General features: G+C 41.4%; 1 protein-coding gene across 2 annotated transcripts in view; it reads right to left on the minus strand.

Moving 5' to 3' along the window:
- Positions 1 to 311: 311 nt before the first annotated feature.
- The window catches only part of LOC137281553 (amine oxidase [flavin-containing] B-like), a 32,175-nt gene continuing 15,543 nt past the window's right edge, over positions 312 to 16,943 (minus strand). For both annotated transcript variants that reach the window (XM_067812857.1, XM_067812858.1), the window contains 11 exons: positions 7,656 to 7,793; positions 7,148 to 7,252; positions 6,128 to 6,219; positions 5,525 to 5,666; positions 5,065 to 5,214; positions 4,443 to 4,602; positions 3,829 to 3,973; positions 3,256 to 3,313; positions 3,006 to 3,103; positions 2,306 to 2,417; positions 312 to 1,492 (listed from right to left, as the gene is read on the minus strand). In XM_067812857.1, the coding sequence (XP_067668958.1) occupies positions 1,283 to 1,492; positions 2,306 to 2,417; positions 3,006 to 3,103; positions 3,256 to 3,313; positions 3,829 to 3,973; positions 4,443 to 4,602; positions 5,065 to 5,214; positions 5,525 to 5,666; positions 6,128 to 6,219; positions 7,148 to 7,252; positions 7,656 to 7,793 (1,410 nt within the window). In that variant the 3' untranslated portion in view covers positions 312 to 1,282. The remainder of the gene's footprint in view (positions 1,493 to 2,305; positions 2,418 to 3,005; positions 3,104 to 3,255; positions 3,314 to 3,828; positions 3,974 to 4,442; positions 4,603 to 5,064; positions 5,215 to 5,524; positions 5,667 to 6,127; positions 6,220 to 7,147; positions 7,253 to 7,655; positions 7,794 to 16,943) is intronic.

The following is a 16,943-nucleotide window of genomic DNA, read 5'->3' on the forward strand; positions in this document are numbered from 1 at the left end:
CCCCTAAAGAACTTTTTAGGATGAATCTGGTTGACAATACAATATGTTCTTTTTGTAGTAGATCTGATGAGACCTTATGCCATGTATACTGGGATTGTGAGGAAACGAAAACTTTCTGGAAGAAACTTCAACAGTGGATTACTACACGTATCCAAGCACATCATTTGACAAAAAAATTGATTTGGTTTGGCTTTTTGGGTAAGAACCCATTAGTGACTCACTTACTGTTACCTGCTAAGAGGTATATTTACACATGCTCTTTAAAAAAACACAATTCCAAACGTTGATAATTGAAGATATTGAAAGACATATTTACCATCGAAGCTTTTATTGCCAGAAAAATAATAATGTTGGAATGTTTAGTTGAAAGTGGGCAAAGAACATTCAACTTTCCTGTCCACGAATATACTCTGGAGCATCTTTTGTGGATTCGAATATACTCTGGAACATCTTTTGTGGATTCGAATATACTCTGGAGCATCTTTTGTGGATCTTGTAAGACATTTTCAACTATGAATATACTGAAGTTATGTTAACTCACACAACTGACATCTTAATTTTATGAAAATTGTTTTACCACGTCAAAGATGTGCACTATATCTCATATAGAGCATGCACACGTGCGTTGCAAAGGTGCATCATAAATGTCCATTAATATAATGTTATGTATACTATTATTAGCTTGTTCAATATGCAATCAGATAATGTCATGTCAATATAAAGTAGCTATATGTTAATTTTCACAAAACATTCAAAGTAAACAAAGTATATGACTGATTAATTACAATACAATAAATGAATGCTTAGTATCATGTTAAATGGTTACATTATGCCAGATTCATCTGATTACAAACACCCTACTTCAAACAAATGCCAAAACAAACAATCATGTGAAAATTCTCTGACCATTTAAAAACATGTATTTAATGGTAATTGTTAGGAAAATATTTCCACTTTTAGTCCTAACAAGTGATGGATAGGATATTGATAAATGAATGGAAGCACGTTGATGTGTTGAACACGGAAAATTAATAACATTTCTTCAGTAAAACAGTGGGCAAAATATTACAGCATAAGCAGATAAATAACCCTAACCCAGCACTTGCAGATTGATTGCGTGCCACCAGGAAACCCTATCACAAAGCACCACTAGCCCTACCATGCTTAGAACCGACCTCCACCACAGAAGTCATTTTATCTCAAGAGAACAGTAAATGTCAATATGTCAGTCACTAGACTGCCTGTCACTGACATGTAGCTGGGATATCTGCTTGGTGTGGATTTAACCAAAGATGTCAGTATCCAGCAACTGGAGAATGACTGCTCCTAGAGCAACGCCGCCAGACAGCACTGCGCCGGCAACCACGGTAGTCACAGACGGCGAGTTCGCTTGCATCCATGAAGTCGCGATGGGACTGGCAGGATAGTCCTTTGATTCTGGTTCATCTTGCATAATCTCTGATTCTTTGATCTTTCCCTCGGCAAATAACACCTGCAAATAACAAATTGTTTCTTCTAGTAATCCGTTAAAATGTGGATATACTGTTATCATCCCTGAAGTTGACTTGACACAAGGATATTGTGTGCACGATTGATTCACTAAACAGGGATCACCAATATATCCGTGACACTTGTGATCCCCACTCCATGTCTACACTTGTGATCTCTCACTCCATGTCTGTGACACCACTCCAAGGATACACCTGTGACCCCGCTGTATGTCTACACCTGTGCCCCACCCCCACCCCATGTCCATACCTGCAATCTCCCACGCCACGTGTACACCCGTTAACCTCCCACTTCATGTCTGCACCTGTGATGCCCCGCTCCATTTCAATATCTGTTACTCTCCCTCTCCATGGCAACACCTGTGATCTCCCAGTCCATGGCAACACCTGTGATCTCCCATTCCATGACTACACCTGTGACCTCCTCTTCATGTCTACACGTGTGACCTCCCACCTTGTGTCTATACCTATGATCTCTGTTTCTTTGATCTTTCCCTTTACCTGTGACCTCCCATTTTTTGTTCACACGTGCGATCTGCCGCTCCATGTCTACACCTGCAAAACCAGTGTCGCATCGACTCCCATTTCTATACCAGTGACCCCCATGTCTCCACCAGTGACCCCCACATCTCCACCCAGTGGTCACCATGTCTACACCAGTGGTCACCATCTCTACACCAGTGTCACCCTTTTCTACATCAAATATCACCCCAAGTCTTCACTAGTGGCTCCCATGTCTACATCCGCGTCACCCATTTCTACACCAGTGTCACTCCATATTAACATGTGTCACCCACCTCTCTGGCTGCCCTCTCCCCAGCCTGGATTGCTCCCTCCATGTACCCCATCCATTCTGTTGCTGTTTCTGTTCCAGCAAAATACACACGGTGGTATGGCTTCCTGATCTCCCTGAAGAAAACATTTCGTCATATGCATGAAATATGTCTCCACTCAAATAACAGTAATGACTGACAATCATCTTTAGTTGGCATGACAAAGCAATGTACACTCGTATGATCAGACTCAACTGTCAGTGCGTTCGTGCGTTCGTGAGTAAGGAGAATACTGAATACTGTATTAAGGCTGTATCTTCTATTCTATACAAACACTCAAGGGAAGCGCAAACATAAAGTTCCCTATTCAGTATTAAACTACCACACTTTGCTATGTGTCCACCCCCTTGGCAGGCGCATTGTCGTAATAACATTGTGAGGGGAGCACTTTTGTGCTAGCTGAGACAGCATTGTCAAGCATTATCATGTTACCAAGTGTAATGTCATTTCGCTTTCTTTCCACACTGTGTTAGTACTCTGGGGGTGAGGTGTGACTATGTCACCTATGCTACCTTCCATACTCAGTCAGTAGAAGTGTGACCAGGTAGCATTCTCCTGAATATTGAATTATTGTAATGTCATGAAGCTTACCTTCCATACTGTGGATTGTCGACCGAGTAGCACCCCCGAGAATACTGAACCAGTGTAATGTGGTACAGCTTACCTTCCATACTCTGTCAGTACTCCAGGGGGAAGTGCGACCGAGTAGCACCCCCCAGAATATTCATCCTCCATCCAGTTCTTCTCCACATATCCGACAGGCTGAAGAAGTATTGTTTTGAGTGATAAGAAAGGTCTAAAGATGGCTGATATCAAATTGCATGAACCAGATATGTTCTTCTCTTTATTAGAATGTACCCATGAAACATTGAAGAGCAAACACTAAAACTATTCACGAACATCAAACTTATTACCTCCAAAAACTTCTTGCTTTTAAATATTTCTGCAAATTGCTGGCACAGCTTCTGCTTTCTGAAACGACGTATAACAATATTATCATGATAACATATACTGGACAAAATCGTTTAGGGATACTAGTATTTTTGTGACTAATATTTTATCAGTATGCCAATGAATAAATACATCATCATTCAGAATTTCAAAAATTTACAAACATCTCTAACTATTTTTGTCCAGTATATACTGAAATACTATTCTAGCAACAACAAAACTGACTGCCCCAGGTCTGAAGAAAACCATGACATACACTCTAAACAGGTTTTAGACTAAAAGACAAACTACATGCTGTTCATGTATATAATCTTTTGCTAAGAATATTTCTGGTAGTAGTAGTAGTAGTAGTAGTAGTAGTAGTAGTAGTAGTAGTAGTAGTAGTAATAGTAGTAGGGCGAGCATATTGTACAATTTGACATGGCACACTGATGGACATGGATGCTGACGAAGTTATCAACTACTGGTTCTCTTGGACCAGACCCTTCTGTTTGCAGGCTTTTTTGATAGAGATGACTGACATAACATTGACCCACCTCTCTTCCTTTGTAAGTTGACTCAGGCTACGACACTTGTCAGCCAGGATGAAGGCCATGATCGAACCTTGGGAGCCGCCTGGCTTTGTGTCATCAAAGCATGCTGCAGATGGCCCTGTATCACTCGAAGCCATTCCACTCAGATCTGTAAATCAAACATCACTAGTGATGAGACGATATTGTGCCACTTTGATCTGTAACTTTGTATATCACTAGAAATGTAGTATTGATGTGTAATTTAGATTTGTAACACTACCAGTGACGAAAACCTCATTTGCCTCTTAGACCTGTATCATTATGCATCATTAAAATGTATCAAGGGTGTGCCATTTAGATTTGTACTCGTAACATTACTAGTGACGAAACACTCCTTTGCCACTTAGATCTGTAAGAGTGCTCATGACTGGTGACGGGAGACTTCCGTGCCAGCTGGATCTGTAACATCAGTGTCACTGGAAATACACTTCATTGCCTCCTCGATCTCTAACACCATATACGACTAGTGATGAAACATTGCTATGCCATGTACATATTTAGCTCTTCCACGTGGATCTGTAAACTCATCAATAACAGCAGACCAGCTATTAGTTCCATATATCGTGACATGTGCTCACCAAGCTCTCTCCAGAATGGGGTGCTGTAGAACATGTTTGTCTTGATGATGGAGCCCATGGGGACTCGCTGAATCAACTGGGCCTTGAGACCAGGTAGCGGAGGAGTGAAGCGCACTCTGGATATCAGCGGCAGTGGCATGGCGCTGATCACGTATTTGCACTGAGGGGAAGAGAAAACACTCCTTAAGTCACCCGGGGCAGTGTGGTATTTTATGATTACAGTGCAACCCTGTTGTGTGGAACACGTCGGGACCAAGGGAAGAAATCGAGTTATCCACGTGTTTGATACATCAGCACAGAATAATGATACAGATAAGGAAAACGACAGCGAGATGAGTTCGACACAACCTATAATTCGTCTAATGTTCGAGAGATTAGGGTTCGACAGTATTTTAGTTTTGATAGTTTTTTTGTCACTGTCGGTGATATGCAGTTACAGTGACATTTTTTGCCCATTTCCTTGTCATTGTACCTTTATCACCATTTCTCAAGCAGTTTATGTGAGTGTTTCCGATGCATCTTATACCAATAGTCAGGTTTACAGAGCTTTATGCTTCAACCATTGATCCAGGGAGCATGATGCAGAAAGATAACACCAGTGTGGCAAGTGTGAATTACCGACCTTGACGACTTTCCCATCAACGGTTTGGACAATTGCTCCTGCACGATCCTGTGTCACGCTGGTGACTGGGGAGTTGAGATGAACATCAGCACCGAGCCAGTCACTCATCCCCTCAGACAACTGCTGGGTCCCACCAACGATCTTTTTCTCCTTGGAAGACATAAACAATGGGTAAGCACGACAGATCTTGCATACTTCACGAGAATTTGACTAACATTCATTGCGTGGTACATCATTGATTAGGGACAACCTGTTTCTACGGTATCCACATTGTATCCATTGTATGGATGGAGTACAGACTGAGACTATCAGACCATGTGTGTTCCATCACTGATGAGAGACAACATGCTGACATTTAGGTCTCTGTGAGTTTAGGGCAGTCTGAGACTAACATTCAACCAACACCATACTGACATTGAGGTCATTGTCGGTGGTGTGCAGGCTGAAATTAACATTCTACCTGTGCTCCGTTAGTGATGAGAGATATCCTGTTGAAACCATGACCACCGTGGATATATTGGAGGAAGTATAGAAGGGACAACTGATGGTCCTCGGATGTAAAAATAGAGTTGATGAATATCTTGAGTATTCCTCTCACTTCCCTGAAATATAACAGAAGGTGCAAGAGCAAACATCGTCTTTTTAAAAAGAAGTCATTCTCTAGTTCTAACAGTGATTTGTACTCTTTCTAAATGCTAATTGTAACCACCATCAGGATGAGAGGCATATAGAAGATCCTACGCGGCCTTCTGTGTAATGTCATATTTATTGTACGAGTTAATGATTTGGAGTCAAATAAGCGAAAGCGGGTTTGATACTAAATGTTTCTCAAGTACAATCAAAATGGTATTTCACGGAAGCGACTTTAGTATTCCGTTTATTACTCTCCAATGTAATTGAAAAAAAACCTGCCTACAGGGTGATCACTCTCTGCTTTCCATGAGTCAAACAAGGTCTGATACTATTGTGACAGAGGTATTGTCAGACGTCAGAACTGTAAACCGTTATGGCATCATACATCTTGCGCTTGTACACTATCTATAATACAACACAATTCCTTTACCTCGTCCAGCACATAGAGTCGATGAACTCCTGTACAGTCATTGAGTCCCACTCCTTCGCCTTGGCTGCCTTCCAGGGAGCTTCGACGGGCACCTGCAAGCAGCATACTACTACGTTCATTCCATTGTTACCTGGTTCATGTTCATAGTGAGTGAGTGGGGTTAGTTCTACGCCGATTTAGCAATATTCCAGAAATATCACGGCGGGGACACCAGGAAATGGGCTCCACACATTGTATCCATGTGGGGAATCGAACCCGGGTCTTCTGCTTGACGAGCGAACGTCATAGATCTTCAAAGGGTCAAGCTACTGATGGTCTCGAAAAAAGTGGGATTACTACAAGATCGTCATACCAGTATCTAAGCGGCAGACGAGAAGTGAAGGCTCCTATAGGACGGATGATGAATATAGTTCACTGGGGTGGTATTCATAAAGGTTCAAAGACTTTTCTTAAGAGTTAAGAGTTTCCATAACAACGTTCTTAACTTGTAAGAAAACACTTAGACAAGTGATTTTGTTCTTAATTTACTTCGTAACTTTAATAAACCTCACGAGGACACCTAACTAGTTAAGAAAATTCTTAGTTATCCAATGTGGCGGGTCATGGAAACGAAACATCATACGCGCACATTTAATACTGGTACATATCATCCCATCATGAATGTGATTTAAGATATTGCTTAAGTGATTGTATGAACAGCTCTTTTCCCAAAATACTTCGCCTAAGGAGCATGGGCATCGGAATGGGATGGGAGATAACTCTCAGTAGAATGTCTGCCATGAAATGACCAAAACTGCTGCAGTACTCGGGTACGTCTTTTTGATGTGTTTTTACATGTTAAGATTTGGACATCAGTTCAAAGTGTTCTGAATATTCAGAGGTTTCGAAATATATTATGTAGATATACTTGGAGATGGAAAGGTAGCCAAAGAGTAGAAGTATTTGTTTTGTCAATCCTTTTTTTGGTGTTTTTGTTTGAGAAGGTAATTGCAACCATCAAGCAATTGCTTTGCTGTGTACCTGTTTAGCCATCTTGTCAATGATTCTCATTGCATTGTATTGATCCAGGTAGCTGATAGGATTTTTCAGAGTTGGTATTCTTCCCTTAAAGGCTGACCAGGAACCCTGAAAATATTCAGACATCACATGACACAAGTATGCAGGTAGTACCTTTGTGACTGTCCATTAAAGAAGTTCCATACAATGTATCTAATTCAAGAAAATTTAAAATTTATGTTGTGTCCACTGATTGGTTTACTCTTTGCTAAGGTCAGGGTGAAATGTCTTCTTACTGTCATTAAATTATTTAAGTCCTGAAAGACTATACATGTTGAGAATATCGTAATAATCGTTGTCATCTATAAGATGCTGCCTTCCATCAACCTCACAATTGGTTGTCAGGCTCGCTGACTTGAGACGTAAAAATACACTCAGTGAGTGACAAGGCACCAATCATTAAAGATGGTCATAAACAGAGATTGTCATAGTTAATGCCAACAAATGGGTTGGCTAACTATTAGTTACTAACATTAGTATACAGGATAGTCCTTTTCTCTTCATTGACATTGTACACTTGTAGTCCAAGTTCCTTGATGAGTCTGTACACTCTGTTCTGGGTGGGTCCAACGTAGGCGGCGCCTACATCTACCCAGCCGTGATTTGGGTCCTACAATTAAACAATCCCCTTTAACAAAACATTGATCACACGTAGAAAATATATCCTGATTAAAAGGTAAGCATTAGTTTCACCTGTAATCAAAGTCAGTAATCGACACATAGACAGTGATCTACACACCCGATACAAACTCACAAAAGTATCTTCTTGTTGGCAGTTTTAATAAAATCAGTGCAGTAGCTTTTGAAATTATGACACATAACAACATCCAGGTAGACCATATATTAACGACTTTGTATTACACTAGCGTCCAAAAGAAACTCCACCAAATGTTTTGCGGGTCTAATACAAGACTTAACCTAAGTATAGTAACATTAAATGTTTTATTGCAAAAATCAATCATTCAGCAACTTGATGGATAACGAGAACAAAAACGACGCCGCTCGTGATTTAAGATCACATGAATGACGCTGGGGTGCATTGTCCAATATTCGATCAGCAGCACATATTGTTCAATGAGAGGTATGGCCACCTTTAGCACTGTAGCTGAGTCTTGATTAGAGATCCGACACCATTCCTTTATCAGAGCAGCTGCCAAAGCGATCCTCGTCAATAGCTCACGACGTCCCAGTTATTCCCAAAGGTGTTCAGTTAGGGACAGATCTTGAAGAACTGGAACTTGCTTTCGTCAGCAAAGTGCACTCTTCGCCAGTTTCACTGCTGCCGGTGTGGCACAGTCCTGGTTCATCTCAGTCTGGCATGTTGATGTTGCCACGCCAACGTCATGCCCTTGAAAGGTCGATCGGTACAGAGACCATGAATGATGAGTCGTCTGGTCACACTCTGTCTGCTGACTGGATGTCCAGTACTGTTGACTCTTGATAACGTCACAGTGACGTATCGGTTCCTCGAGCGCAACACCCGTAAATATTGGTCCTCGTGTTAGGTAGAGACCTTCAGCCTAGCACTCTTTGACCTATCGGTAGTACTGCCAGTCTGTCGTAGACTTGTGACCAATCTTCCGATGGTGGGTTTGCAGCATCCCATGGCCCTAGTCACATGCTCTTGTGTCTGTTCCATCTGTAACATACCATTTACTCTCTCTCTCTCTCTGCTCTGATGTTAAGCGAGGCATGTTCCAGGTTGTCAATCGATTAAAATGATGTTACAGAAAAAAACAAAACATTTATACCCAAATTTCATACGGATAACTTTGTACAGTTTTCGTTTTATTCACGTAGATTCGTTTTTGTTCTATAAAATACGAAATGCAAGCCCAAATGTTCGCTGGGAACAGACATGTGTTCGAGATGTGTTTTTAGCTAATTTAGAATATTTTGACAATTTATAGTCGTTTTTATTTTGGTGGCCTTTCTTTTGGCCTCTAGTTTAGTTTGGTATGCGTTGGAAGAGTGTATTTTTCAAATTTTCATCACATCAGCTTAATACACCAGTCAACAAACCTAGAATAAATGACCAGTTCCTTGCATGGTTCAAATGTGTATCATATCAATAAACCAGCAGTGATGTTATTTATTTGTAGACAGGTTGGAAGACATCTCTCTCAGCCACCTGATGAAATGAAGCTGACATAACCCTTTCCACATTGTCGGTCACTGATGTATTACAGACTAGTTGAATAAGGAAAAGATGTTCTGTCGCTCACAGTTGTCCTCTCCTGGACTGTTATATCAGATTATTACACATAATGGAAAATGGTTTATTCAGTACCTTGACCACATGGCCCATTGTACATTTACAAGAAAATATACAAAAATTGGTACAAAAATTTTACATTGAAAACATTTTTCAGATATAGAGCAACGGATGTAATAACTGAAACATTTTCACTATTTAACAAATTTATCATACATTGGTTATTGATATTGTGGCGAATAGGCAGACGTTTGTTCCTGAGAGATTCATCTTTGTTACAAATATACTGAACATCATTGAAAACGCACCACCTGTAAATTTTGAAATAAGGCAATAGAATCTTTTGGAAATGGAAAATTAATGGTGGGAATTTTGATAATAACACACTAGATCGTAAATAACGCTCTACAGTAAAAAACGGATCGTTCGAACACATCATCGAACACATCACATGAAAACAACAAAATTCATGCACATCACACACGAAGGGCACAAATTGCATGCAGAAAGCATGCTGTTCAGGGGTATAAATGACCTTCGGCACAAAACCGTTCTCATTTTCGCAGTACTTTCGTAAGTAAAGTTTTTTCGCCATGCCAAGATTGTCACCAGAGGAACGAGAACAGGCCTTGGGTATGTTGCATGTCGGCGCTTCAAGCAGAAACATTGCACGACGATTTGGGTGTCATCATTCGACCATTCTGAGGCTTGCTAACAGATACCAACAAACAGGATCCAGCAGGGACCGGCAACGCCCAGGTCAGGCACGTGTTACCACCCCTCGTCAAGATCGAGACATTGTACGGCGCCATATTCGGGATCGAACCTTGCCCGCTGCCAGAACCGCCAACGCTGTCCAGGGTCGACGTGATTTGATCAGCGCTTCCACCGTCCGACGCCGTCTCCGTGCGGCAGGGTTACGTTGTCGACGCCCTTACGTTGGACCCATCCTGACTGACAGGCATCGCCGTGAACGCCGACAATGGGCTGAACAGCATCGTGTGTGGTTGTTACGACGTTGGCATGGTGAGGTGTTCTCCGACGAGTCGCGCTTTCACTTGCGAAATGCTGACGGGCGTCTACGGGTATGGCGTCGACGGGGTGAACGTTATCATCAGGATTGTGTTGTGCAAACCGATCGGTGGGGTAGAGGCAGCATTATGGTGTGGGGAGGGATAAGTTATCACCACAGAACCGCTCTGATTGTTTGTCGTGGCAGAGTGAATGCCGTTTACTACCGTGACAACATTCTTCAGAACAACGTCGTTCCCTTCTTTCACCAGCATCAAGATCTGCACACATTTCAACATGCTCGAGCCCACACTGCACGATTTTCGATACAGTATCTGGCTAACAACAACATTCCTCTACTTCATTGGCCTGCATTGTCACCAGATTTGTCACCCATCGAACACTTGTGGGATTACATCGGCCAACGCCTCGCACGTCGTCCGCAGATCAACAACCTTGGGGAACTCGACAATGCCTTGCAGCAAGAGTGGAATGCAGTTCCTCAGGACTTTATTCAGAGACTTATCCGTTCAATGAGGAGACGTTGCACAGCTTGTGTTGCTGCTAACGGGGGTCATACACGCTACTGACTTTCCATTTTGACCCCATCTTTATTTCATTGTCAGCTGCATTAAATCTTCACTGTTTTGCTTGATTGTTTTTTGCTTCTTTTCTTTATCAAACATTGGTCTACACAAATATGTAAAATTTACATAGATTGCTCACTTCTGCTCTTAGAAATCCACAATTTTAGGGGTGGTGCGTTTTCAATGATGTTAAGTATAAATAACACGTGTAATTCATCTTCCATACCCAGGCTGCTATGAGGACATAGTGCGTCAGTGTCAAGTTTGGTATTTTCTCGTCCTTTCTTGTTCATAGAAAAATTGTGCAGGGATATTCGGAGTTTACAGTATGCTCGTCTCAACTTTTTATCCAGTGGCAATGTAATATATCTCTCAGGTTGCAGAAGAGACAGTTTCACCTGCTTGTAGTGATCGAGAAAACTTTAGTTGTTGATGGAGTCATGCCAATCTTGTAAATATATATATCAATCAAACGTTGTTTAAACGTGTATATTAACGGTTTATGGTCCCGACATCTTGTATCATCCACACATATGAGAATCCAGTTACAAACAACAAATGTCGTACATTTGACACCCAGGTAGACTTGCCATTCTCATCCAGCTGTTTTAACATCATATAACAGTTCTATGGATATCTATGTGGTTCTTGTCGCAGAAGTCGAATCCAATATTTGATCACTCTAGGTTGACTACGGCACCCGTGGCGAGCCACCTCCTCGTGGTGGGTGCTGGGTTACGCCAAGAGCTCGCCAACACCCCCGTAGTGGACCCGGGGGGGATATTTGGTCCACCAACCCGTTTGCCGTGGGTTGCGGCCCTGTGTCGGCGGAGGAAGGGATCCTGGTGGTTGAGAGCGGTGGGGGCCTGCAACCGTGTTACTGTTGCTCAACACACCACTTTGGCCCTGGCTTCGCCTAGACGGGTGGTCGAGTGGGCCCGGTTCGACCGATCGGCTGGTCATGCCAAGCCCTGTGCATGGATTACATTTATATATGTCTTTGCACAAATTTATTTTGGAACTGTGTTATTTTGAGTCTTGGCCTAATTGTTCATTTCAAACTTTTTGATTTCGATTTATGATGTTCCGAACTTGCCTAGAGTCTTATGCCCAGAAGGCGATGGCTCATGGGCCAATCTGGTAGGACGTATCTTTTCAAGATATTCTCCTGCTTGAGTATACCCTCCTGGTATCCCTGGTGCCGTCTGTTGGAGGTCCATGGACATAAGGCATCGTCCTTGTTGACACTCCATGGTGGGTGGGGAGCTAGGAGGGCGAACTATATTTAATACAACCATGGCACCCCCACTCAAAAAAAGATCGTATGAATCTGATGATTCATTATCCTCTGAAGATGAGACTCCTACTGCCGTTGGTAATTCTGAAAATTGGTCTCGTTTCTTAGTCATGTCTTCACCAAATGATGGTCCACTGAAACTGAATCCGTTTGCTATCGCAAAAGGTACTGAAGGTCTGGCAGGTGACGTGAAAGAAATTAAAAAGCTCCGTTCTGGCTGTCTACTGATTGAATGCAAAAAGCAGATTCAATCACAAATCCTACTATCAACAAGGTCTTTGGCGAATGTTCCTGTAACGGTTTCCCCTCACAGGACTCTCAGCAGCAGTAAAGGCATTGTCCGAGATGTAAGTCGTTGTCTTTCAGACATGGATGAAGATGACATTCTTTCGGAATTAAGCTCACAAGGAGTTACAGCTGTTAAACGTTTTACATCAAAACGAAACAAAGAAATTATTAAGACCAACACGTATGTATTTACATTCGGTCTTCCTAAACGCCCAGAATCACTAAAAGCTGGATACTGTCATTTAAGGGTGGATTCTTACATCCCAAATCCCCTTAGGTGCTACAGGTGTCAAAAGTATGGTCATGGCTCAAAATCATGCCATAACCCAGCTGCCTGTCATCGCTGTGGTGGCAAATGTGAAGACAGTAAACTCTGTGATAAACCTCCTTCATGTGTTAACTGCTCAGGGAATCACCCCTCATCTTCCAGAGACTGTCCTGCGTGGGCATTTCAAAACAAAATTTCAAAACTGAAACATGACCGCAATATCACCTTTTCAGAAGCGAAGGCGTATGTTCTTGCTCTTGAAAAACCAGGGCCATCTTATGCGGCTACTGCTTCTGCCTCAGTCCAAAATGTTTCCAGACCTGTTTCATGTCATTCGGTAGCTTGCTAGACCGAATACACGTGGCTAGAGTCCTCGACTCCAGTTCAGACTAAACGTCTTCAAAAATCATCATGTTCTTCTTCATCACAAACTGAAGATCAATCTACAATGATACCAACGTCGCCATTGGCCCCTACATCGGTATCACAACCATCTCCTGTTGTGAAGACGACCAACACAAAGCAAGATAAATCAGATCGTGTACCGAAGGGTCAGCGTGATCCTATACGGATACATAATAGGTTTCACTCTTTGGAGGACATGGATGTCGCTCCTCTCCCCCCTCGGCGCAATAGAAGTAAGTCGCCTAGAAAAGGGAAAAATAGATCTCCCGTGCAACCTCCTGTCACATGAGCGTTTCCAGTTCGTTAATTCAGTGGAATTGCAGAGGCCTCAGGACCAATTTTAATGATTTACACTTACTAATACAAGATTATAAGCCGTCAGCAATATGTCTCCAGGAGACATATTTAAAAGAAACTGACAACTTTGTTTTACGTCAGTACAATACTTACCATTCATTCTCTCCACCAGGGACTAAGGCTACTGGTGGATCTTCTGTTCTAGTAAAGCAGGGTGTGATCCACAGTCCTGTGTTGCTTCATACCAGTCTTCAGGCTGTCGCAGTTCGGATAACTATGCACGTTGTTTTTACCTTGTGCTCACTTTACATTCCTCCAACATTGACGCTTCAGCTAGCTGATCTTCAAGCACTTTATGATCAACTTCCCAAACCATGCATCATAATGGGCGATTTAAATGGCCACAACCCACTTTGGGGCAGTGACCACACCAACAATAAAGGTAAATTACTTGAGGAATTTATTTCAAATAATGACTTATGCATTTATAACGATGGTTCACACACGTATTTACATCCTGGTACTGGTACATATTCTAATCTCGATTTGTCACTCACTGACTCAAATCTCTTGAATGAATTTGACTGGTGCGTCCATGACGACCTCTGTGGAAGTGATCACTTTCCAACAATTCTAACACCGGTAACCCCCTCTGATGTTCCTCCATCATCCCGATGGAATTTTAAGAAGGCTAACTGGCCTGTATTTGAAACCCTTTGTGCTGACAAACTTAAACCTGAACTTTTTGTTGATGTTGCTGACGCCGCAAAGTGTTTTTCTGATGAATTGAATAACGTAGCCAAACAATGTATTCCTATGTCCTCTGTACTTCCACACATTAGAAAACCGTGGTTCAATGATAATTGCAAACAGGCTAGAAAGGCTCGGAAAAAAGCTGAACATTATTTCCGTCGCCATCCTCTGGTCCACAATTTGAATAAATTTAAAATTCTAAATGCTAAAGCACGACGTACTTTCAAGCAAAGTAAACGCCATTCTTGGTGAACGTATGTATCAAAGATCAATGCACGTACGCCGATATCAAAGGTATGGAACATGATTCAGAATATCAAAGGTAAGGGCACAAAATCTAGCATTCACCACCTCCAAGATGGGGACCAACTACTGACAAATAAATCAGATATTGCAAATAAACTTGGAGAAACCCTGGCCAAACACTCATCTTCTTCAAATTATGTACCTGAATTTCAAAAATATAAAAATCAACATGAAAAGAAAGCTATAAATTTCAATTCTGATAATGGAGAAGATTATAATGAACTATTCTCTATTCACGAGCTTCATACTGCTCTTGAGCAGGCTCATGATACTGCTACAGGAGCTGATGATATACATTATCAACTCCTGAAGCACTTACCAGAATCCTGTTTAGAAACCCTTTTAAATATTTTTGATGACATTTGGACATCAGGAAAATTTCCATCATCATGGCGAGAAGCTATAGTAGTCCCAATACCTAAACCCGGACGTGATCATACCGATCCTTCAAATTACCGACCAATTTCTCTCACAAGCTGCGTTTGCAAAACCATGGAACGCATGATAAATAATCGACTTGTATGGTACTTGGAAACCAATAACCTTATAACCGATATCCAGTGTGGTTTCCGTAAAAACAGAAGTACCGTTGATCACCTGGTGCGTTTAGAGTCATTTGTGAAGAACGCTCTAATCAATAAACAACATGCAGTGTCAATCTTTTTTGATCTGGAAAAGGCATACGACACCACATGGAAACATGGTATCTTAAGAGATTTACATGATTTCGGTTTACGGGGACGTTTGCCTCATTTTATATCTAACTTTTTAAACGACAGACACTTTCAAGTCCGAGTGGGTTCTACCCTGTCTGATCATTACAACCAAGATCAGGGTGTCCCACAAGGCAGTATTTTATCTGTGACATTATTTAGTATTAAAATAAACAGCCTTTCAAGGGTTTTAAGTCATTCAGTTGATGGATCACTTTTCGTGGACGATTTTAATGTTTCTTGTCGTGGTAAAAATATGCATACAATAGAGAGGCAACTACAATTATGTCTCAATAAAATCCATAAATGGTGTCTTGAAAACGGCTTTAAATTTTCTAATTCCAAAACAAATTGTATACATTTCTGTAGGAAATATAAACCACACAAAGACCCAGAACTATTTTTAAATGGCACTCCCATCAAGGTTGTAAAGGAGGCCAAATTCTTGGGACTTATTTTTGACTCTCATCTGACTTTCTTACCACATATTAAATACCTGAAGCATAAATGCCTGAAGGCGCTTGACTTGTTGAAAGTCGTGTCTGGTTCAAAGTGGGGAGGAGATCAAGCTACCCTGCTACATCTGTATCAATCACTCATCAGATCTAAACTTGATTATGGCTCCATTGTGTATGGTGGAGCGTGCAAAAGCAATCTAAAACTACTGGATTCTGTCCACCACCAAGGTCTGAGACTTTGTCTTGGGTCTTTCAGAACTTCTCCTGTTGACAGTCTCTATGTTGAAGCCGATGAGCCATCTCTTTCCCATCGGCGTGTAAAATTAGCTTTACAATATGTTACAAAACTCTACGCTAACGAATCAAATCCTGCATATAAATGTGTTTTTACTCCTCTCTATGCAGATTTGTACACCAAGAAACCTTCTCTTGTTCCGCCTCTTGGCATAAGAGTCAAACCTTTCCTTTCTGCTGCAGGCATTCGACTAGATAATATAGCCCCTTTTCGCCTGCTTTCTTCTCCTCCTTGGCAATTTGTTAGGCCACAAGTTGACCTGACACTGACAGCATTAAAAAAATCTGAAACTAATGAATTACAATATAAACAAGAATTTAATCAGCTAAAAAGTAAATATAATACATACAAATCCTTATTTACAGATGGATCCAAGGATAGTGGCACCGTAGCTTGTGCCACTGTCATTGAATCCAGAACAATATCTTCTCGCTTACCAGATAATAGCTCTATTTTTACTGCAGAAGCAAACGCAATACTGACGGCTCTTAAGTACATTGATAGACACCTCAAATGTAAACGATACATAATCTTTTCTGACTCTCTTTCGTGCCTTGAGGCTATTAAGAATCTGTCTTGCAAGCATCCACTTTTATTAGACATTATTGAATTGTATAATGCTCTTGCTACTGGCCAATGTGACATCGTCCTCTGTTGGTTACCCAGCCATGTTGGAATCTCTGGTAACGCGATGGCTGATCTTGCCGCTAAGGCAGCGCTGAAAAAATCTGTAACACCACTTTTAATTCCATACTCTGACTATAAAGCTGTTATTAGATCTTATATCCGTCATCTTATGCAAAAGAAGTGGGATACTCAAGTAGGTATCAATAAATTACACCAAATCAAGCCAACTATCGGTTATAC

This window comes from Haliotis asinina, chromosome 4 (assembly GCF_037392515.1).
Source record: "Haliotis asinina isolate JCU_RB_2024 chromosome 4, JCU_Hal_asi_v2, whole genome shotgun sequence".
Classification (NCBI taxonomy): domain Eukaryota; kingdom Metazoa; phylum Mollusca; class Gastropoda; order Lepetellida; family Haliotidae; genus Haliotis; species Haliotis asinina.